The 21,952-nt window shown below is 50.3% G+C and overlaps 1 protein-coding gene across 2 annotated transcripts in view; it reads right to left on the bottom strand.

Annotated features, from left to right (window-relative positions):
* The window catches only part of ITFG1 (integrin alpha FG-GAP repeat containing 1), a 95,686-nt gene that overhangs the window by 45,669 nt on the left and 28,065 nt on the right, over positions 1-21,952 (bottom strand). For both annotated transcript variants that reach the window (XM_036275034.1, XM_036275035.1), the window contains exons 7-8: positions 15,257-15,318; positions 3,545-3,626 (exon numbers count right to left, since the gene is read on the bottom strand). In XM_036275034.1, the coding sequence (XP_036130927.1) occupies positions 3,545-3,626; positions 15,257-15,318 (144 nt within the window). The remainder of the gene's footprint in view (positions 1-3,544; positions 3,627-15,256; positions 15,319-21,952) is intronic.

The raw sequence follows: 21,952 nt of genomic DNA, 5'->3' as shown, positions 1-21,952 counted from the left end.
CACACACGGTGTTCATGCAGGGGTAGAGTCACCGGGCCGCACCCTTCACAGCACGTGTCCTGGGTGTGCACACGGCGTTCACGCAGAGGTAGAGTCACCAGGCCGCACCTTCACAGCACGTGTCCTGGGTGTGCACACGGCGTTCACGCAGAGGTAGAGTCACCAGGCCGCACCTTCACAGCACGTGTCCCCGCTGGGAGCAGCGCAGCAGTTGCTTGCTTCCTTCATCCACTCAAGGTTCCTGATTGATTCCAAACCACGCTGCCCACCTCACTTTGGATACAGTGTCATTTTAAAGAAGATTTAAAGATATCTTTTTTTTTTTATCCTCACCCAAGGACATTTTTCCATATTTTGTTCAGATAGAGAGGGAGGGAGGGAGAGAGAAACATCGATGTGAAGGGACACATCGAGTGGCTGCCACCCGCACGACCAACCAGGACCGGGGACAAACTGCAACCGAGGTACGTGCCCTTAGCGGGAACCGAACCCGGGTCTCTCTGGACCGCAGGCCGACGCTCCAACCGCTGAGACAGACCGGCCAGGGCTGAAGACATCTGTTAACATCTGTGTCAGGAGCTAAGAGCGTCGCCATGGCTGGAGAACGTCTGTTCCTAGACAACCCGGATGAGCGGGCGCCGCTCCAGCCCCTGTCTGAACAGGAGTCTCCCTGGGAGCGACGGCGCTGACTTAGCATGTGCTTCTCCCTTCACCGAACGAATGCGAATTTCTGGAATCATGCCGACTTCCTGCCTGTCCGTCACTTCTCTTGACTTGGTTCAAAGGAAGTGGGAGGGGTGGAGGACGGGGGCAGGATGCATGTCACAGATTTATTCAAATGTATAGAAAAATGCGTATTTTGTATATATTAATATTCATAAACTTAGTGAATGCCATCTGCTTTTTTGGATTCATTAGCAGTCTTGCTTTTTTATAATACCCAACTACTAAGAATACATGAAGTTTTAATGATTTGTTTTTTTTTTTTAGAGAGAGAGGAAGGGAGAGGGAGATAGAAACAACTATGTGAGGAAGAAACAACGATCGGCCGCCTCCTGCATGCCCCCCACTGGGGATCGAGCCGGCTGCCCGGGCATGTGCCCTGACCGGGAATCGAACTGGGACCTCTCAGTCCATGGGATGACTGCTCAATCCACTGAGCCACACCGACAGGGCTACATGGACTTTTAAATACACATTGTGGGATATTTATCTAAAGTTTACTGATGCATTAAAAAAAGTTTACTGCCCTGGCCAGTTTGGCTCAGCAGTTATAGAGCGTCGGCCTGCGGTCCGGAGAGACCTGGGTTCAGTTCCCGCTAAGGGCACGTACTTCGGTTGCAGTTTGTCCCCGGCCCTGGTTGGTAGTGCGGGTGGCAGCCACTCGATGTGTCCCTTCACGTCGATGTTTCTCTCTCTCCCTTCCTCTCTCTCCCTCCCACTCTATCTGTACAAAAAATGGAGAAATATCCTCGAGTGAGGATAAAAAAAAAAAAAAAAGTTTACTCAGTCCAACCTATATCTCCCTCTCCCTCTAAAAAAAAAAATCAGGGGGTGGGGTGGGGGGTGCCAATGGGGTAAAAAGGTAAAATATCTGTAACAAAAAAATAAATAAATAAATAAAATTCAAAAAAAAAAAAAATCAATAAAAAAAATATTAAAAAAATGAAAAACTTACTTACATTTAAAGCTATTAAAAATAGGGGAGAAGGCCCTGGCCGGTTTGGCTCAGAGGTCAGAGCGTCGGCTCGCAGAACAGAGTCGTGGGTTCAATTCTGGTCAAGGGCAGGTACCTCGGTCGCGATTCGGTACCGGCCCTGGTCGGGGTCGTGTAGGAGGCAGCCAATCCATGTCTCTCTCACATCGGTGTTTGTTTCTCTCTCTCTCGCTCCCCCCGCCCCTTCCCACTCTATCTGAAGACAGATGGAAGAGAACCCTCAGGCGAGGATTTAAAAAAATAAAAAAAGGGGAGAAATACAGTTGTTTCTTCATTGACTATATCCTATACGCTGCACATTTTAAAAATAGCAACATGTAAATGTCTGTTTTTATAGTTAGTGCAATTAAAAAATTTAAAGTAAAGCTACTGATAATTTTGTTAAAAGCAAGGCACTTCATCATACAAAGTACACAGTCACAAGACAAAGACCTTTACCTTGGAGGTTCTCAGCCAGGTCAGGCTCGGGCGGCCCGGGCCCTGAGAAGCACGCGGCGCCTACACGCTTTCTGCTCTAGAGAGAGGCTTGCAGAGGGACCTGTCATTAATCCTGCTAATCAGGTCAATCAGCAAATTAAAACAAGCAATTCTGTGTGTGCTGTCGCTCGACTGTTTGCAGTGCAGGTTAAAATCAGGCTCGAAGCAGGCCCTAGACGTTTGCTCAAGATCAAGGTAACACTCAATGTCAGGACACCACACCCCAGCGCAGAACGGAGAGCGGCTGGGTTCCGTCCAGGGACACTGCGCACCTCCTGCGGGGGCTGCACCGGGACGCGTCGCTACGCCGACGCCTCCAGGCATCTAAGAGCTGCAGCAACAAGGCCGCCAGGCGAGTCCAGCGCATGGAACAAACCTGTCACGTCTCGTGCTCTTCCTACGTGCGGCTCTGCGTCACTCACAACAGCCTTGCGAGGTGGGCGTCGTCACCCCGTTTACAGAGGGGAGATGGAGGCTCTGGCGTGGTGACATGTCACCCGCACTATGAGGAAAGGTTGAGGTGTTTGTTGGCAGAGTGAAGGACAAGCAGGAAGCGTGAGCTTTCAAGTCGTAGGTGGTGGTCACCCAGACCACTTTCCCTCCTAATACCCAAATCCTTTGAATTATTTATTTAAATGTTTTAATCCTCACCCGAGGATATTTTTACATTTATCTTCAGACAGAGTGGGAGGCAGAGAGAGAGAAACATCGATGTGAGAGAGACACATCGAGTGGTCACCACCCACAGGACCCCAACCAGGGCCGGGGTGAACTGCAACCGAGGTACTTGCCCTTGGCTGGAATCAACCTGGGACTCTCTGGTCCACGGGCCGACGCTCTAACCACTGACCCCAACCAGCCAGGGATACCAAGTCCTTTCATTAGAACCATGAGAACTCACAAAAGAGCCGTATATGTTTTGGAAGTTCCTAACAATGTGAACTTGACTTATAGCATAGAATCTACAAAAAATGGAGACTCACATGTCCTCCGGTAGTGAATTCATAATGGATGTGACTCTTCTTTGGCACTAACGTGTAAATAAACATGGCTTTCAGCATGCACTTGTCCAGAGGTCAGGCTAACCCTTCCGCTATGAGCTGGCCCCACTATAACCCGGCTGTAGACTTCCCTGCAAACGGGTGCCCCTGGATTCAGCCATGACAGACACACGTGGCCCAGAGGGCTCTTCCCCGCGCCAGGAGTCGACCGCGCTCCGTCCACAACACTGGAATAGCATCTGTAAAATCTGCAGTAGTTCTGAAGACACTGGAGTCATGTCCTGATATGGGGAATTAATGTGACTAGGGCAGAGGGCGGGGAGAATGTGAAAGATGGAAACAATCTTACCAAAGTCTGCAAATGCTGACTGGCCAACCACCACCATATTTTGAGGTTTTTCAAATATAGTGCGGAGAGAGAAATTTCCATCCTGTGAGAGGCAGAAAATTTTGGATTAGACCATCATAATTCATTTGTCAAGTGTGAAAGAAAGCATTTTAACTAAAGCAGGGAAATAAATAATTTTAGGCTCTTGTACTGCACAAAAACCGTTCCAGTTTCCTGTTCCACTTTTACCACAAAACGGAGGAAGCGCTGTGAGTCGAAGACCCGCCTCGGACGGCCTCCCTGCTGTCGATCCAGTGCGCAGTCTCACCGAACCGTCACCCTGACCTCAGACACTGAGTGCCCTCTACCCCATGCACCATAGCAGACGCTGGAAACACCCAGAACTATAAAAAATAGCTCCTGCCCTCCAAGGGCTCACAGTCCCACTAGGAGACAGGACCTGACTCAGGAAAACAGGATTTCTGAAGGTGACCTACCAGAGGTACAGTCAGCAGCAAAGACACCATGTTCTACAGAGTTTGAGGGGAAAAGATTCTGTTGAGGGCAATTAAGAAAAGATATTCAGCCCTGGCCGGTTTGGCTCAGCGGTTAGAGCGTCGGCCTGCGGTCCCGAGAGACCCGGGTTCGGTTCCCGCTAAGGGCATGTACCTCGGTTGCAGTTTGTCCCCGGCTCTGGTCAGTCGTGCGGGTGGCAACCACTCGATGTGTCCCTTCACGTCGATGTTTCTCTCTCTCTCTCTGTTCCTCTCTCCCCCTCCTACTCTACCTGAACAAAAAATGGAAAAATGTCCTCGGGTGAGGATAAAAAAAAAAAAAAAAAAAAAAAAAAGAAAAGATATTCAAATGAGATGAGAATTATTGATTCTTAAAGGGCCCATTCATGCCCTGGCCGGTTTGGCTCAGCGGTTGGAGCATCGGCCTGCAGACCAGAGAGACCCGGATTCGGTTCCCACTAGGGGCACGTACCAAAAAAATAAAAAGGGCCCCTTCATGATCGGCTCCAGCTTCCGTACCGCGAGCGGGGAGGAAAGGCTCACACCCTGTCCCTGCTAACCAGAGGGGGTGAAGCTCAGGCGAAGGAGAACCCGCCAGAAACCCGCCGCTCAGCTCTCACCAAACGCGCTGGACGCGCTCAGACGACTGCCTCCCTTCACAGCAGTTCAGACCCCACACGAGGAAACGCGCCAGAACACACATCTGGGGTTCGAGCTCTGGGCCTTCCTGAGCTCTCTTCTTGCCACTTGATATACTGACTCCCGCACCCTTCACAGAGGTCACCTGTCTATTCCAGAGCGTTAAACACACAAGTGCTCTGCTCCTCCACAGATCTGTGCCTCTGCCGTCCCTGCAGGTGGGCTTCCTGCGGTTACCTGCGGTCACGGAGGAAGGAAGACCACCTGCTGGAGGACCACGAGCCAGTGCCTGGACCGCGCCTGCGACAGGCGGTCTCCAGCCGCGGTGGCCACCCTGTCCGCAAGTGGCAACGCGCTCCCCCACTGCCACTGAGGTGTCCGATGCGCTGTCTCAGTGGTTTCCCTACAGAATTCTTCTTTCCCAAACGGGGTCCCCGTCTTACAGAGTGCCTGAGAGGACAGCAGAGACGCCCAGAGTGGCCAGGCTTCTGACTGCAGAGTCATGTGTCTGGCATTCGGGAAAGGTCAGAGCACCGGGCCCAGAGGGGACACCATGATTCTAGAATGAACAGAAAATCTCTCTTAAACGGCATAAGCCTCATGGAACACAAAGCTGGATGCCAACCCCTTACAGTGACTCCAGTGAACATCCTGCCCACGAAGCTGCTGAACGTGGTCAGTACACCCAGGAAGGTTTCCACTATGACCATGACGCCGCCTCAGGAACCAGTGAGTCCTTCCCAGGTGCCGGCCTCCCTGAGATGCCTCCCTCCCTCCCGGGGCCTCAACGGGACCCTCCTGCAGCTGGAGGAAGAGACCGTTCTGCCAGCGAGGACGTGCGGGATGCATCACACACGACGTGACGGGGGCAGCACCCCGTGGGCCTGACCCTCCCATCGCCGTCACTGCGGTGATGACTCCGTTCTGCCAGCGAGGACGTGCGGAATGCATCACACACGACGTGACGGGGACAGCACCCTGTGGGCCTGACCCTCCCATCGCCGTCACTACGGTGATGACTCCGTTCTGCCAGCGAGGACGTGCGGAATGCATCACACACGACGTGACGGGGGACAGCACCCCGTGGGCCTGACCCTCCCATCGCCGTCACTGCGGTGATGACTCCGTTCTGCCAGCTGAGGACGTGCGGAATGCATCACACACGACGTGACGGGGACAGCACCCCGTGGGCCTGACCCTCCCATCGCCGTCACTGCGGTGATGACTCCGTTCTGCCAGCGAGGACGTGCGGAATGCATCACACACGACGTGACGGGGACAGCACCCCGTGGGCCTGACCCTCCCATCGCCGTCACTGCGGTGATGACTCCGTTCTGCCAGCGAGGACGTGCGGGATGCATCACACACGACGTGACGGGGACAGCACCCCGTGGGCCTGACCCTCCCATCGCCGTCACTGCGGTGATGACTCCGTTCTGCCAGCGAGGACGTGCGGGATGCATCACACACGACGTGACGGGGACAGCACCCCGTGGGCCTGACCCTCCCATCGCCGTCACTGCGGTGATGACTCCGTTCTGCCAGCGAGGACGTGCGGAATGCATCACACACGACGTGACGGGGACAGCACCCCGTGGGCCTGACCCTCCCATCGCCGTCACTGCGGTGATGACTCCGTTCGGCCGCCCACACCTACACAGTTCAACTCCGTTCAGTGAATGTCAATTACGAATTTAGTATTTGCTAAACATGACTCGACAAACTTCGTAATCAATGTTATTACTCTTAGTAGATACCACATTTTGGTGCATTTAAAACATTTTTTTCCTTTATTGATTTTAGGAAGTGAGAGGGAGAGAGAGATAGAAACATCGATGAGAGAGAATATCGACTGGCCGTCTCCTGCACACGCCCCACTGGGGATCGGGCTCACAACCTGGGCACGTGCCCTGACTGGGAATTGAACTGGGGACCTCTTGGTGCATGGGTCGACGCTTAACCATTGAGCCACACTGGCAGGACAATAGATACCACATTTTAAAGTGACATGTGACAGCACTTACTGTCAATATACCTACTGCACGTAGGAAAGGCACTGTGGTCAGTACTCCTGTACTGAGCGCATGGAAGTCTGGTGGAAGGGCCCTGGGCATCGAGTTAGAGGACACAGGCCTGCTCTCACGTGTAAGCTATATCACTGCGGATCAGCCACCTGCCGCTCTGGGTCTCGGTTCTCCGGCTGTTCGAGGGGAAATGAACTATTTGTGGAGTGATCGACTGGAAAGTGTTCTGCTACACGTGAACTTCCCACAGCAGTTCTGTGCTCATGAGTGGCAAGCGCTTTTCCCATGGGCTGCTGTGTGAAGCCTTCAGTCTGTCCCATCCTCTGCCACTGCCGTTCTGGCCTTCACTGTACTCCTGCAGCCCCTGCACCCCTCACTGGGGAGCTGCTGCAGCTGCACCCTGTGGCTTCCTTGGTCTGAAGGGCTGCACCGTGACTTCAGGGTAGAAGCTCTAGAGACCGACTTCTAGTTGAGCTCCCAGCTCCACTCTTTGCTTAGCCTGGAGGTCTGAATAAATTACTTCTCATCTAAGCATCCATATACTCATCTCTAAAACATATTTGTACAAGGCTTTTGTGGGGATCAGTGAGATGATGTGTATAAGGGGCTCACTAGCAAGTGCACGCAGCGTGCATTTTGTTAGCACCTCAATGGAACAGCAGTCACACCACCACCACCTCCACCTCCTCCACCACCACAAGCTCCATCTCCTTCACTTCCTCCACCACCACCTCCACCACCACAACCTCCATCTACTTCACCTCCTCCACCACCACCTCCTCCACCCCCACCACCTCCTCCACCTCCTCCTCCTCCACCACCTCCTCCTCCACCACCTTCTCCTCCACCTCCACCTCCTCCACCACAAGCTCCATCTCCTTCACTTCCTCCACCACCACAACCTCCATCTACTTCACCTCCTCCACCACCACCTCCTCCACCCCCACCACCTCCTCCACCTCCACCTCCTCCTCCTCCACCTCCTCCTCCACCCCCACCACCTCCTCCACCTCCACCTCCTCCTCCACCACAACCTCCATCTCCTTCACTTCCTCCACCACCACCTCCACCACCACAACCTCCATCTACTTCACCTCCTCCACCACCACCTCCTCCACCCCCACCACCTCCTCCACCTCCTCCTCCTCCACCACCTCCTCCTCCACCACAACCTCCATCTCCTTCACTTCCTCCACCACCACCTCCACCACCACAACCTCCATCTACTTCACCTCCTCCACCACCACCTCCTCCACCCCCACCACCTCCTCCTCCTGCACTACCTCCTCCTCCACCACCTTCTCCTCCACCTCCACCTCCACCTCCTCCTCCACCACAACCTCCATCTCCTTCACTTCCTCCACCACCACCTCCATCACCACAACCTCCATCTACTTCACCTCCTCCACCTCCTCCTCCTCCACCTCCTCCACCTCCACCTCCTCCTCCTCCACCTCCACCTCCTCCTCCACCAGCACTCAATCACTGCCCACAGCGACTGAGAGGTAGCCACCTGCATTTTCTGCTTGGACCCCACAGTGCTGTGCTGGAACAAGCACTGTTCCATAGCTGGCTGCCTGTGCTTGGGTTTGCATGCGTTAACATTTAAGATTAAACGCTACATTTATGATGTTAGAGAATGATAAGGAAGCACGCGAAATGACTGCCATCTGTCCACATCTTTATTCACGGGGTTGTTTTGTTCCCCAGGGGACGCGGGGCGATGTCCGGGACACGGCTGTCTCAGCGGGGAGATGGCCACTAGCACCAGGGAGCAGAGGGCAGGGTACGGAACAACCCGTAGTGCACAGGGCAGCTCCGCAGACCAGGCACGAGGCCTGATGCGGCGCCGGTGCCGAGAGCAGACGTCTGGCCCTGAGGGTGGCGGTGCTGCCAGGGTCTGGCTTTGCCTTTTCACTCTCCCGTCACAACACCCAGCCGCTCTCTTCCCTGAGCTCCAGTCCCACCTTCTAACTGTGCTCTTACTCTTTTATCTAAATTACTTTTCTTTCCTGGTCCAGCATACTTCCTTTTGTCTTTTCTGCTATTTGCCACCAGCATAAAACACATCAACGGTCATCCTGTCTTCTCACATCTATCCCTTCATGTGTCATTCACCCCTTCCCAGGCTGCAGGAGGCTCCCCCGAGCCACCCCCCACTCCCAGGTCTCCCACGCAGACCTATCTGGAACGCAGCGGCCACACGAATTCGATACGGAAAGCTCTAATCAGCTCACTCTCAGTCCCAAAACCTTTAAAGCTTATAAATAAAAATTTAAAAGATCAAATTTCTTAGTTTAGAAGTGAAGGCCTTTGCTGACCTTGTCAAAACCAATTCTTCTAATCTCACCTTCCAGCATCTTTCCGTGTCCTGGCCCCAAACCAGCCACTTCCTCCTCTTTGAACATGTCCCGTGTGCCCTGTGCACCTCCTGGCCCATCTCCTCCCTCTCCCCTCCGACCGTGAAACCCTGCTCCTCTGTTCCAGCTATTTCAAATGCCACACCGCTTTGAAGGCTTCCCTGATGCCCCTGGAGGGCCAACTGCTCTGTCTTTACCTCCTGCAGCAGCCAGCCGCCTACACTCACATGGTCGCCCAGCTCCTGGCCCACAGGTCTGTTCCCTGCATCCTCAGAGCGTCTTCCACGGTCGTGTGCACAACGAACACTGCCAAAGGATTTGTTGTAGCTCTTATTCTTCTACTAGCGAACATGGTTTCACAGGTGTGAGGGTTTTGGCCAATTCATGTATTACTGCAAATTGTTGCTCCAATCTCTAAAAACGATCCATTTTACAAAACTCGCTCTCTACCTGAACGGGTTAGTTTTGAGTCTGCATTTGCCTTTCTTCGCACAAATGGGTCCTAGGTACCGTACTGACCTAGCTGTTTCATTGCAAGATCCATCCTTACTGTCTATTGTCCAATAGCCAGTTTATTAGTGTTTTTTAAAAAGAAAACAAGAGTGAAGGGAAAGATCTCAATCAAAATCTAGTCTCTCCATGAAGATCTCCCACTGAGTTGCTTCACTTTATACCTTTAAGTCGGCCTAGGCTGAGAGACAGCAGTCCTCAGTGTTCCATGAATCATATATACCTTGTATCTATTTGCCAAGGCAGTCCTCAGTGTTCCATGATTTCATATATACCTTGTATCTATTTGCCAAGGCAGTCCTCAGTGTTCCATGATTTCATATATACCTAGTATCTATTTGCCAAGGCAGTCCTCAGTGTTCCATGATTTCATATATACCTTGTATCTATTTGCCACGGCAGTCCTCAGTGTTCCATGATTTCATATATACGTCATATCTATTTGCCACAGCAGTCCTCAGTGTTCCATGATTTCTCATATATATTGTATCTATTTGCCACAGCAGTCCTCAGTGTTCCATGATTTCATATATACCTTGTATCTATTTGCCAAGGCAGTCCTCAGTGTTCCATGATTTCATATATACCTTGTATCTATTTGCCACAGCAGTCCTCAGTGTTCCATGATTTCATATATACCTTGTATCTATTTGCCAAGGCAGTCCTCAGTGTTCCATGATTTCATATATACCTTGTATCTATTTGCCACGGCAGTCCTCAGTGTTCCATGATTTCATATATACGTCATATCTATTTGCCACAGCAGTCCTCAGTGTTCCATGATTTCATATATACCTTGTACCTATTTGCCACAGCAGTCCTCAGTGTTCCATGATTTCTCATATATATTGTATCTATTTGCCACAGCAGTCCTCAGTGTTCCATGATTTCATATATACCTTGTATCTATTTGCCAAGGCAGTCCTCAGTGTTCCATGATTTCATATATACCTTGTATCTATTTGCCACAGCAGTCCTCAGTGTTCCATGATTTCTCATATATACATTGTATCTATTTGCCACAGCAGTCCTCAGTGTTCCATGATTTCATATATACGTCGTATCTATTTGCCACAGAAGTCCTCAGTGTTCCATGATTTCTCATATATACATTGTATCTATTTGCCACAGCAGTCCTCAGTGTTCCATGATTTCATATATACGTCGTATCTATTTGCCACAGCAGTCCTCAGTGTTCCATGATTTCATATATACGTCGTATCTATTTGCCACAGCAGTCCTCAGTGTTCCATGATTTCATATATACCTTGTATCTACTTGCCAAGGCAGTCCTCAGTGTTCCATGATTTCATATATGCCTTGTATCTATTTGCCAAGGCAGTCCTCAGTGTTCCATGATTTAATATATACCTTGTATCTATTTGCCACAGCAGTCCTCAGTGTTCCATGATTTCATATATACATTGTATCTATTTGCCACAGCAGTCCTCAGTGTTCCATGATTTCATATATACCTTGTATCTATTTGCCAAGGCAGTCCTCAGTGTTCCATGATTTCATATATACCTTGTATCTGTTTGCCACGGCAGTCCTCAGTGTTCCATGATTTCATATATACCTTGTATCTATTTGCCACAGCAGTCCTCAGTGTTCCATGATTTCATATATACCTTGTATCTATTTGCCACAGCAGTCCTCAGTGTTCCATGATTTCTCATATATATTGTATCTATTTGCCACAGCAGTCCTCAGTGTTCCATGATTTCATATATACCTTGTATCTATTTGCCAAGGCAGTCCTCAGTGTTCCATGATTTCATATATACCTTGTATCTATTTGCCACGGCAGTCCTCAGTGTTCCATGATTTCTCATATATACATTGTATCTATTTGCCACAGCAGTCCTCAGTGTTCCATGATTTCATATATACGTCGTATCTATTTGCCACAGCAGTCCTCAGTGTTCCATGATTTCATATATACGTGGTATCTATTTGCCACAGCAGTCCTCAGTGTTCCATGATTTCTCATATATACATTGTATCTATTTGCCACAGCAGTCCTCAGTGTTCCATGATTTCATATATACGTCGTATCTATTTGCCACAGCAGTCCTCAGTGTTCCATGATTTCATATATACGTGGTATCTATTTGCCACAGCAGTCCTCAGTGTTCCATGATTTCATATATACCTTGTATCTACTTGCCAAGGCAGTCCTCAGTGTTCCATGATTTCATATATGCCTTGTATCTATTTGCCAAGGCAGTCCTCAGTGTTCCATGATTTCATATATACCTTGTATCTATTTGCCACAGCAGTCCTCAGTGTTCCATGATTTCTCATATATACATTGTATCTATTTGCCACAGCAGTCCTCAGTGTTCCATGATTTCATATATACCTTGTATCTATTTGCCAAGGCAGTCCTCAGTGTTCCATGATTTCATATATACCTTGTATCTATTTGCCACAGCAGTCCTCAGTGTTCCATGATTTCTCATATATACATTATATCTATTTGCCACAGCAGCCCTCAGTGTTCCATGATTTCATATATACATCGTATCTATTTGCCAAGGCAGTCCTCAGTGTTCCATGATTTCTCATATATACATTGTATCTATTTGCCACAGCAGTCCTCAGTGTTCCATGATTTCATATATACGTCATATCTATTTGCCACAGCAGTCCTCAGTGTTCCATGATTTCTCATATATACATTGTATCTATTTGCCACAGCAGTCCTCAGTGTTCCATGATTTCTCATATATACATTGTATCTATTTGCCACAGCAGTCCTCAGTGTTCCATGATTTCATATATACATTGTATCTATTTGCCACAGCAGTCCTCAGTGTTCCATGATTTCATATATACGTGGTATCTATTTGCCACAGCAGTCCTCAGTGTTCCATGATTTCATATATACCTTGTATCTATTTGCCAAGGCAGTCCTCAGTGTTCCATGATTTCTCATATATACATTGTATCTATTTGCCACAGCAGTCCTCAGTGTTCCATGATTTCATATATACCTTGTATCTATTTGCCAAGGCAGTCCTCAGTGTTCCATGATTTCATATATACCTTGTATCTATTTGCCACAGCAGTCCTCAGTGTTCCATGATTTCTCATATATACATTATATCTATTTGCCACAGCAGCCCTCAGTGTTCCATGATTTCATATATACATCGTATCTATTTGCCAAGGCAGTCCTCAGTGTTCCATGATTTCTCATATATACATTGTATCTATTTGCCACAGCAGTCCTCAGTGTTCCATGATTTCTCATATATACATTGTATCTATTTGCCACAGCAGTCCTCAGTGTTCCATGATTTCATATATACGTCATATCTATTTGCCACAGCAGTCCTCAGTGTTCCATGATTTCTCATATATACATTGTATCTATTTGCCACAGCAGTCCTCAGTGTTCCATGATTTCTCATATATACATTGTATCTATTTGCCACAGCAGTCCTCAGTGTTCCATGATTTCATATATACATTGTATCTATTTGCCACAGCAGTCCTCAGTGTTCCATGATTTCATATATACGTGGTATCTATTTGCCACAGCAGTCCTCAGTGTTCCATGATTTCATATATACCTTGTATCTATTTGCCAAGGCAGTCCTCAGTGTTCCATGATTTCTCATATATACATTGTATCTATTTGCCACAGCAGTCCTCAGTGTTTCATGATTTCATATATACGTCGTATCTATTTGCCACAGCAGTCCTCAGTGTTCCATGATTTCTCATATATACATTGTATCTATTTGCCACAGCAGTCCTCAGTGTTCCATGATTTCATATATATGTCGTATCTATTTGCCATAGCAGTCCTCAGTGTTCCATGATTTCATATATACGTGGTATCTATTTGTCACAGCAGTCCTCAGTGTTCCATGATTTCATATATACGTGGTATCTATTTGCCACAGCAGTCCTCAGTGTTCCATGATTTCATATATACGTGGTATCTATTTGCCACAGCAGTGCTCAGTGTTCCATGATTTCACATATACGTGGTATCTATTTGCCACAGCCGCTCCTCAGTGTTCCATGATTTCTCATATATACATTGTATCTATTTGCCACAGCAGTGCTCAGTGTTCCATGATTTCATATATACGTGGTATCTATTTGCCACAGCCGCTCCTCAGTGTTCCATGATTTCTCATATATACATTGTATCTATTTGCCACAGCAGTACTCAGTGTTCCATGATTTCATATATACGTCGTATCTATTTGCCACAGCAGTCCTCAGTGTTCCATGATTTCTTATATATACATTGTATCTATTTGCCACAGCAGTCCTCAGTGTTTCATGATTTCATATATACCTTGTATCTATTTGCAATGAAGCTTCCTTCACCCAAGGGATCAAGTTAATCAATCAAAATGATTGATTTTCTCACCTTTTAATACCTCAAAATTCACTTGAAGTATTATTTCCAAGGCCACCTGAAAACAAATATCCCCAGCAGGGGAAGATTTCATGTATAATAATCATTACGAATGTAACAACCACATTTCTATCATCAGAAAAACAAATATAATGATTTTTTAAAGTAGTACAATGAACAAAGGCAAGTCTTTGTGCTGTAAAGTCTCTCTTCCTTTCCCATGCCCCGTTTTAAACAAAGGACTGGCGGCTCGGCTCAGGAGTAAGCAGCCCCTAGGAGCTCAGACCCTGCGCACGCAAGCTCCGCCCTCGTCCGCGCCCTCCCTGGGGAAAGTGGACAGAGATGCTGACGATGAATCTCCTTCACAAACTTGTGCTTCACAGTTTCTAGCTCTCCTTATTTGTCATCAGTAATTTAATACAAATCTATAAATGTTATGGATTTAATGCAGATCGAATAAAAGACAGTCAAGAAGGTAACTGGAGATCAAGAGACCTAGAACTACAATCTGCCAGGTGCCTAGGTGTGCCAAGCATGCTACACACATTGTTTCCTTGATCTTCGCGAACATCCTGTGAAGGAGACCCTCATACACCCGGTTCCGCACGAGGAAAGGGAGGTCAATACCTGGCCCTGGCTTGGTGCGTGCCGGTCGGCCAGTCTGGCCTGTCCTCAAATCCTGTCCTCTACTAAAGTAGCTTGAAATTCAACCTTAAGATTTGGGTGATTTATTCTTCATTAATTACTCTTTCAGATAATCTATGTCAAGCTAAAAATAAAATAAAATACATCATGACATCAGTTTGGGAATCTTCTATTTGCAATAAAAAATATATATATATTGGGAAAGACTCCTTAATCTTGGTCAACTTGGCAATAAATTTAGTATCTGTTTTTTTATTGTTTTTATATAGATAAGCCTGAAGCCAAGGAGGAAAAAAATTAGTCTTTCAGAAAGGGTTTTCTTCGATAAATCATCATGCTGACAAATGAAATGACAGCGCCCTCCCTCCCCAGCTGACAGGCAGCCTGGCGGGGGCTGTGAACATGCGCTCGGGCAGGCTGACTGGTTTAATTGGCAGTCGTGCCTCAAACCTGTGGAGGAACTGATGCTGAACGAGTCGGCTCCTTCAGTGATATTCCGCAGTTTGAATGCAGCAATCCAACCAAAGGCTCTTAAAGTTGTTCTATTTATTGTTGAAACCAACCAACCAAGTGACTACTTCCCTTTTATTTTCTAAAATTGTGTGCTTTTACTGAAAGCCATCATTTAAACATGCTTCAAAGAAAAGATTTCTTACCAGATTTTCCCATATCTCAAACTGGGAGGTACCAGAGGCAGACACTGTCGTGAGGAATAAATCTAGAAGAAAAACAACCGCATTGTAAATTTTGTGGGCAATGTGTATACTTAAACACAGGAAAAAATGTACGTACAACGGTTATTCATACAGTTGTACGTAAACATGTTCTAAGTGATAGTTCAAGGAGCTTGATCCCATCAAAGAAGATGACCCTGTGCTGCTACAATGAAGGACATACAGTGAGGGGGGCGTTTGAGAGGGGTCTCCCGAAGCATCCGAGCACCAGTGAGGACGTCTCTGGCCGGTCCTCTCCATCCTCCACAGAAAGAGGAGGCTGTCCGAGAAATAAAAACCCTCCCCGTCTTAGATGCCCAGGCCCCCAAACAATCCTTTCTTTCCCTTTGCGACAGCTCCCTTGCCCCACCCTCCTCATGAAACCTCCCATTCTGCATGGCCCCTCGGAGGGCCCTTCCGGTTGCTGCCTGATTGGTGAGTCACTTGGGAAAGCAGTTAGATCTGCACATTTCCTCGGTGGGATTTTGTTCTACCAGAAGGCAGACTACATCTTAAGAGACGGCCTCCAGGCCATGAGCACACCCGCCTCCTGGCTCTGACAGCGGCCTGGACCTGCACGCCACCTCGGGCTCCGGCCTCACTCCCCGCCCGTGTGAGGACCCGGATCCCCACTCATGTTCAGTCAGCAGGGAGTCAGAGCCAAGTGTGAGCAGTGCGAAGGATCTCCATATACTCTAGCTAAAAGAAGGTGCTTAGTGAACAATACAATAACTTTGATGACATTAAAAACACAATAGGTTAACAGTGAATCAAACATCCTGTTCACGGGAAGGTCAGATGAGCTGCAAATCTCTCCAGGAGCAATGCGTATTCTCTGCACGATGGAAAATTCTGCTCAGTGAATAGGGGAAGGTTTAAATGATGAGCTGACTCATAGGAATATTAAAACGATATTATGCTTTTGTGCTTTAAAAAGTGAAAATTATTCAGTGATGTGAAGACCATGACTATTTTAAAGAAAAGGTATTTTCCCCCATTAAATATGTTTAGAAAACTGTCATTCATATTTTGTGCTTTCTGTAAAGATTTCATATAAATTTAATGAAGCTAATTTATGTAGTAATTACAATAAAGATTTTCCAAAAATCCCCAGGAAGCTAAGCAATTTGCTCATTTTTATTATTAGTTGAACTCAAAACTCCTGACTCGAGTAAGGTCACCCACCTGTGTCAGGGCCCACGGTCTGCACGCACTCTCACCACACTGAGAAACTCCTGCCGTGTCAGGTCACCCACCCGTGTCAGGGCCCACGGTCTGCACGCACTCTCACCACACTGAGCAACTCCTGCCGTGTCAGGTCACCCACCCGTGTCAGGGCCCACGGTCTGCAGGCACTCTCACCACACTGAGAAACTCCTGCCGTGTCAGGTCACCCACCCGTGTCAGGGCCCATGGTCTGCACGCACTCTCACCACACTGAGAAACTCCTGCCGTGTCAGGTCACCCACCCGTGTCAGGGCCCATGGTCTGCACGCACTCTCACCACACTGAGAAACTCCTGCCGTGTCAGGTCACCTGCCGTGTCAGGGCCCACGGTCTGCACGCACTCTCACCACACTGAGAAACTCCTGCCGTGTCAGGTCACCCACCCGTGTCAGGGCCCACGGTCTGCAGGCACTCTCACCACACTGAGAAACTCCTGCCGTGTCAGGTCACCCACCCGTGTCAGGGCCCATGGTCTGCACACACTCTCACCACACTGAGAAACTCCTGCCGTGTCAGGTCACCCACCCGTGTCAGGGCCCACGGTCTGCAGGCACTCTCACCACACTGAGAAACTCCTGCCGTGTCAGGTCACCCGCCTGTGTCAGGGCCCACGGTCTGCAGGCACTCTCACCACACTGAGAAACTCCTGCCGTGTCAGGTCACCCGCCTGTGTCAGGGCCCACGGTCTGCAGGCACTCTCACCACACTGAGAAACTCCTGCCGTGTCAGGTCACCCACCCGTGTCAGGGCCCACGGTCTGCACGCACTCTCACCACACTGAGAAACTCCTGCCGTGTCAGGTCACCCGCCTGTGTCAGGGCCCACGGTCTGCAGGCACTCTCACCACACTGAGAAACTCCTGCCGTGTCAGGTCACCGGCCTGTGTCAGGGCCCACGGTCTGCAGGCACTCTCACCACACTGAGAAACTCCTGCCGTGTCAGGGCCCACGGTCTGCACGCACTCTCACCACACTGAGCAACTCCTGCCGTGTCAGGTCACCCACCCGTGTCAGGGCCCACGGTCTGCAGGCACTCTCACCACACTGAGAAACTCCTGCCGTGTCAGGTCACCCGCCTGTGTCAGGGCCCACGGTCTGCAGGCACTCTCACCACACTGAGCAACTCCTGCCGTGTCAGGTCACCCACCCGTGTCAGGGCCCACGGTCTGCAGGCACTCTCACCACACTGAGAAACTCCTGCCGTGTCAGGTCACCCGCCTGTGTCAGGGCCCACGGTCTGCAGGCACTCTCACCACACTGAGAAACTCCTGCCGTGTCAGGTCACCCACCCGTGTCAGGGCCCACGGTCTGCACGCACTCTCACCACACTGAGCAACTCCTGCCGTGTCAGGTCACCCACCCGTGTCAGGGCCCACGGTCTGCACGCACTCTCACCACACTGAGCAACTCCTGCCGTGTCAGGTCACCCACCCGTGTCAGGGCCCACGGTCTGCAGGCACTCTCACCACACTGAGCAACTCCTGCCGTGTCAGGTCACCTGCCGTGTCAGGGCCCACGGTCTGCACGCACTCTCACCACACTGAGAAACTCCTGCCGTGTCAGGTCACCTGCCGTGTCAGGGCCCACGGTCTGCAGGCACTCTCACCACACTGAGCAACTCCTGCCGTGTCAGGTCACCCACCCGTGTCAGGGCCCACGGTCTGCACACACTCTCACCACACTGAGAAACTCCTGCCGTGTCAGGTCACCTGCCGTGTCACGGCCCACGGTCTGCACGCACTCTCACCACACTGAGAAACTCCTGCCGTGTCAGGTCACCCACCCGTGTCAGGGCCCACGGTCTGCACACACTCTCACCACACTGAGAAACTCCTGCCGTGTCAGGTCACCCACCCGTGTCAGGGCCCACGGTCTGCACACACTCTCACCACACTGAGAAACTCCTGCCGTGTCAGGTCACCCACCCGTGTCAGGGCCCACGGTCTGCAGGCACTCTCACCACACTGAGAAACTCCTGCCGTGTCAGGTCACCTGCCGTGTCAGGGCCCACGGTCTGCAGGCACTCTCACCACACTGAGCAACTCCTGCCGTGTCAGGTCACCCACCCGTGTCAGGGCCCACGGTCTGCACACACTCTCACCACACTGAGAAACTCCTGCCGTGTCAGGTCACCTGCCGTGTCACGGCCCACGGTCTGCACGCACTCTCACCACACTGAGAAACTCCTGCCGTGTCAGGTCACCCACCCGTGTCAGGGCCCACGGTCTGCACACACTCTCACCACACTGAGAAACTCCTGCCGTGTCAGGTCACCCACCCGTGTCAGGGCCCACGGTCTGCACACACTCTCACCACACTGAGAAACTCCTGCCGTGTCAGGTCACCCACCCGTGTCAGGGCCCACGGTCTGCAGGCACTCTCACCACACTGAGCAACTCCTGCCGTGTCAGGTCACCTGCCGTGTCAGGGCCCATGGTCTGCACACACTCTCACCACACTGAGAAACTCCTGCCGTGTCAGGTCACCCACCCGTGTCAGGGCCCACGGTCTGCAGGCACTCTCACCACACTGAGCAACTCCTGCCGTGTCAGGGCCCATGGTCTGCACGCACTCTCACCACACTGAGGATGCTTTACCCCTGGATACAGAACTGTGTCTTTTACAGAGACAGTCTCTTTACTCTGTCGAACGTCCACTCGCAGTGAAGTTTCCCTTCCAGAGGCCCCTGGGGAAACTCCCAAACGCAGCCTGAGACACGCGTGAGGACGTGTCCTTCTCCCAGGCGCCCTCCACGCTGCCACCAGCATGATCACAACACAGAAGTCAGATCTGATCTCTCCTTGTCTTCCAGGATGCAGGGCAGCCTGTCACCTGTCACGGAAGGCCTACCTGCCTGTTTCCAGGCTCACTTCCTGCTACTCCCTCCCGAGAACGTGCTCTCTGCAGAACCAGCCATCTGGTGAACAGAGTCTTGAAATTCAGCTCAAATGTCCGCACCCCTGCTGAGGCCTTTCCTCCCAGGCGAAGCTCCCCCTCCACTGTCACCACTGTCACGTCTCTGGTCATGGTGATCACTATATACCACGATGTTCTGTTTCATATCTGTCTTCCCTGAACTTCTTGGGGGAGGAGTCGTGCCTGCGTGAGCTCTGCATCTCTGTGGCTCCTACGTGCTTGGGGACAGCAGGTGCTCAGATGCTGTCGGACGACTGCGCACTATACACCCGCATCTGCCTGGCCTGCCTAAGGGTCGCTGCCTGCCTGCACCTTCCGACGGGGAGTCTTGGAAGGGCCTATGTCAAAGCACTTCATTAAAGTGAGTATTTTTACCAATTGCAGTGACTACTGTACCAGGATTATTTGAAAGCTGCTCCATTTTTACATGATCTGAAATGCGGATGATTCGCACAAGAGAGTGGTCAGAGGTGAACAGGCACAGAGTGCCGGAGAGCCACGGAGACCACGTCGATGCCAGTGCTGCACTGTGTGAAGCAGCCACGTGCAGAAGAGGGGCAACACTGCCAGTTCCGCCCGAGACGCAGGCGAACCTGCTCCGCGGAAACGTCATACCGCTGCAGTTGTCAGCCCGCTGGAGAACGCACCAGGGGGCGTCCTGGCGACAAGGGCGCACGGGCTCACGGACCGGTGAGCCAGTTAGCTTTACTGAATCCAAGAGCTTATTCTACTACCACGGATGGCCACGCAGAAACAGTGCGGGGAGTAGGGGCGGCCACCAGCAATCCCTCACCATTCCTGGAAAACAATGACATTCCTTTTTTCTGTTGATGTTGCATTAGCCTCCAAACATTTGCATAAAAGATGATGTATTATGAGCTTCCTACTGCCTCATTCAGTTAGAAACTGAAGAACTACCGCACACCATCTTTGCTGATCGCATCTTCATAGCTTCACTAGCTCTTTACGAAGGCTTTGGAAGTCAGTGACGCGAGATAAGGGAAGTACCCTGTAAAATTGATTTTAAAAATTCATTTCGCTATTCAATTATATACAGAGGTTATAGAAAATAAATGATTCATTATGTGGAGAAGTAAAAATAGAGACAATTAATTATTAACAATTCAATATGAACAATCGTGCCTCAGGCTTCGGATGACATGAGAATGGACGGACGAAACGTTCTGTCAACAGCAGTGCCGTCTGCCCCTCCCCCATGGTGACGGGCAGCTCCCACAGGAAGAGGAAGGACAGGGACCCGTGCGGCTGGAAGGGGGCTGTGACACCCACTGCTCCTGGGCAGGAACGAGGACCGACTCCCTCCGCAGCTGGAGATGCGCTGAGACAGCCCAAGTCCTTTCCGGATCAGCTCCGGCCGACAAGGACCACCTTGCCGAAGGCTGTCCCTGCGCTCGGCTGCATTCAATAAACAGTCAGTCCAGAGGAATCTGCGCTAGACCCCATCACAGCTCAGCGAGTCTGCAGGGCCTTTCCTTAAAAAAATTTTTTAATTGATTTTTTAGAGAGGAAGGGAGAGGGGGAAAACATCGGTGTGAACCCAGAGCAGTGTAGTGATCGATACTTCGAGTATGATACACCCCACAGCTGGGGAGAGACATCGGTGTGAACCCAGAGCGGTGCAGCGATCGATACTTAGAGTATGATACACCCCACAGCTGGGGAGAGACATCGGTGTGAACCCAGAGCAGTGTAGCGATCGATACTTCGAGTATGATACACCCCACTGCTGGGAGAGACATCGGTGTGAACCCAGAGCGGTGTAGTGATCGATACTTAGAGTATGATACACCCCACTGCTGGGAGAGACATCGGTGTGAACCCAGAGAGGTGCAGCGATCGATACTTCGAGTATGATACACCCCACTGCTAAGAGAGACATCGGTGTGAACCCAGAGAGGTGCAGCGATCGATACTTAGAGTATGATACACCCCACTGCTGGGGAGAGACATCGGTGTGAACCCAGAGCAGTGTAGCGATCGATACTTCGAGTATGATACACCCCACTGCTGGGAGAGACATCGGTGTGAACCCAGAGAGGTGCAGCGATCGATACTTAGAGTATGATACACCCCACTGCTGGGAGAGACATCGGTGTGAACCCAGAGAGGTGCAGCGATCGATACTTAGAGTATGATACACCCCACTGCTGGGAGAGACATCGGTGTGAACCCAGAGAGGTGCAGCGATCGATACTTAGAGTATGATACACCCCACTGCTGGGAGAGACATCGGTGTGAACCCAGAGCAGTGTAGTGATCGATACTTCGAGTATGATACACCCCACTGCTGGGGAGAGACATCGGTGTGAACCCAGAGCAGTGTAGTGATCGATACTTCGAGTATGATACACCCCACTGCTGGGGAGAGACATCGGTGTGAACCCAGAGAGGTGCAGCGATCGATACTTCGAGTATGATACACCCCACTGCTGGGGAGAGACATCGGTGTGAACCCAGAGCAGTGTAGTGATCGATA

This window comes from Molossus molossus, unplaced genomic scaffold (genome assembly GCF_014108415.1).
Source record: "Molossus molossus isolate mMolMol1 unplaced genomic scaffold, mMolMol1.p scaffold_m16_p_21, whole genome shotgun sequence".
NCBI classification, from domain to species: Eukaryota; Metazoa; Chordata; class Mammalia; order Chiroptera; family Molossidae; genus Molossus; species Molossus molossus.
This window is presented reverse-complemented; position numbering and strand designations above follow the sequence as displayed.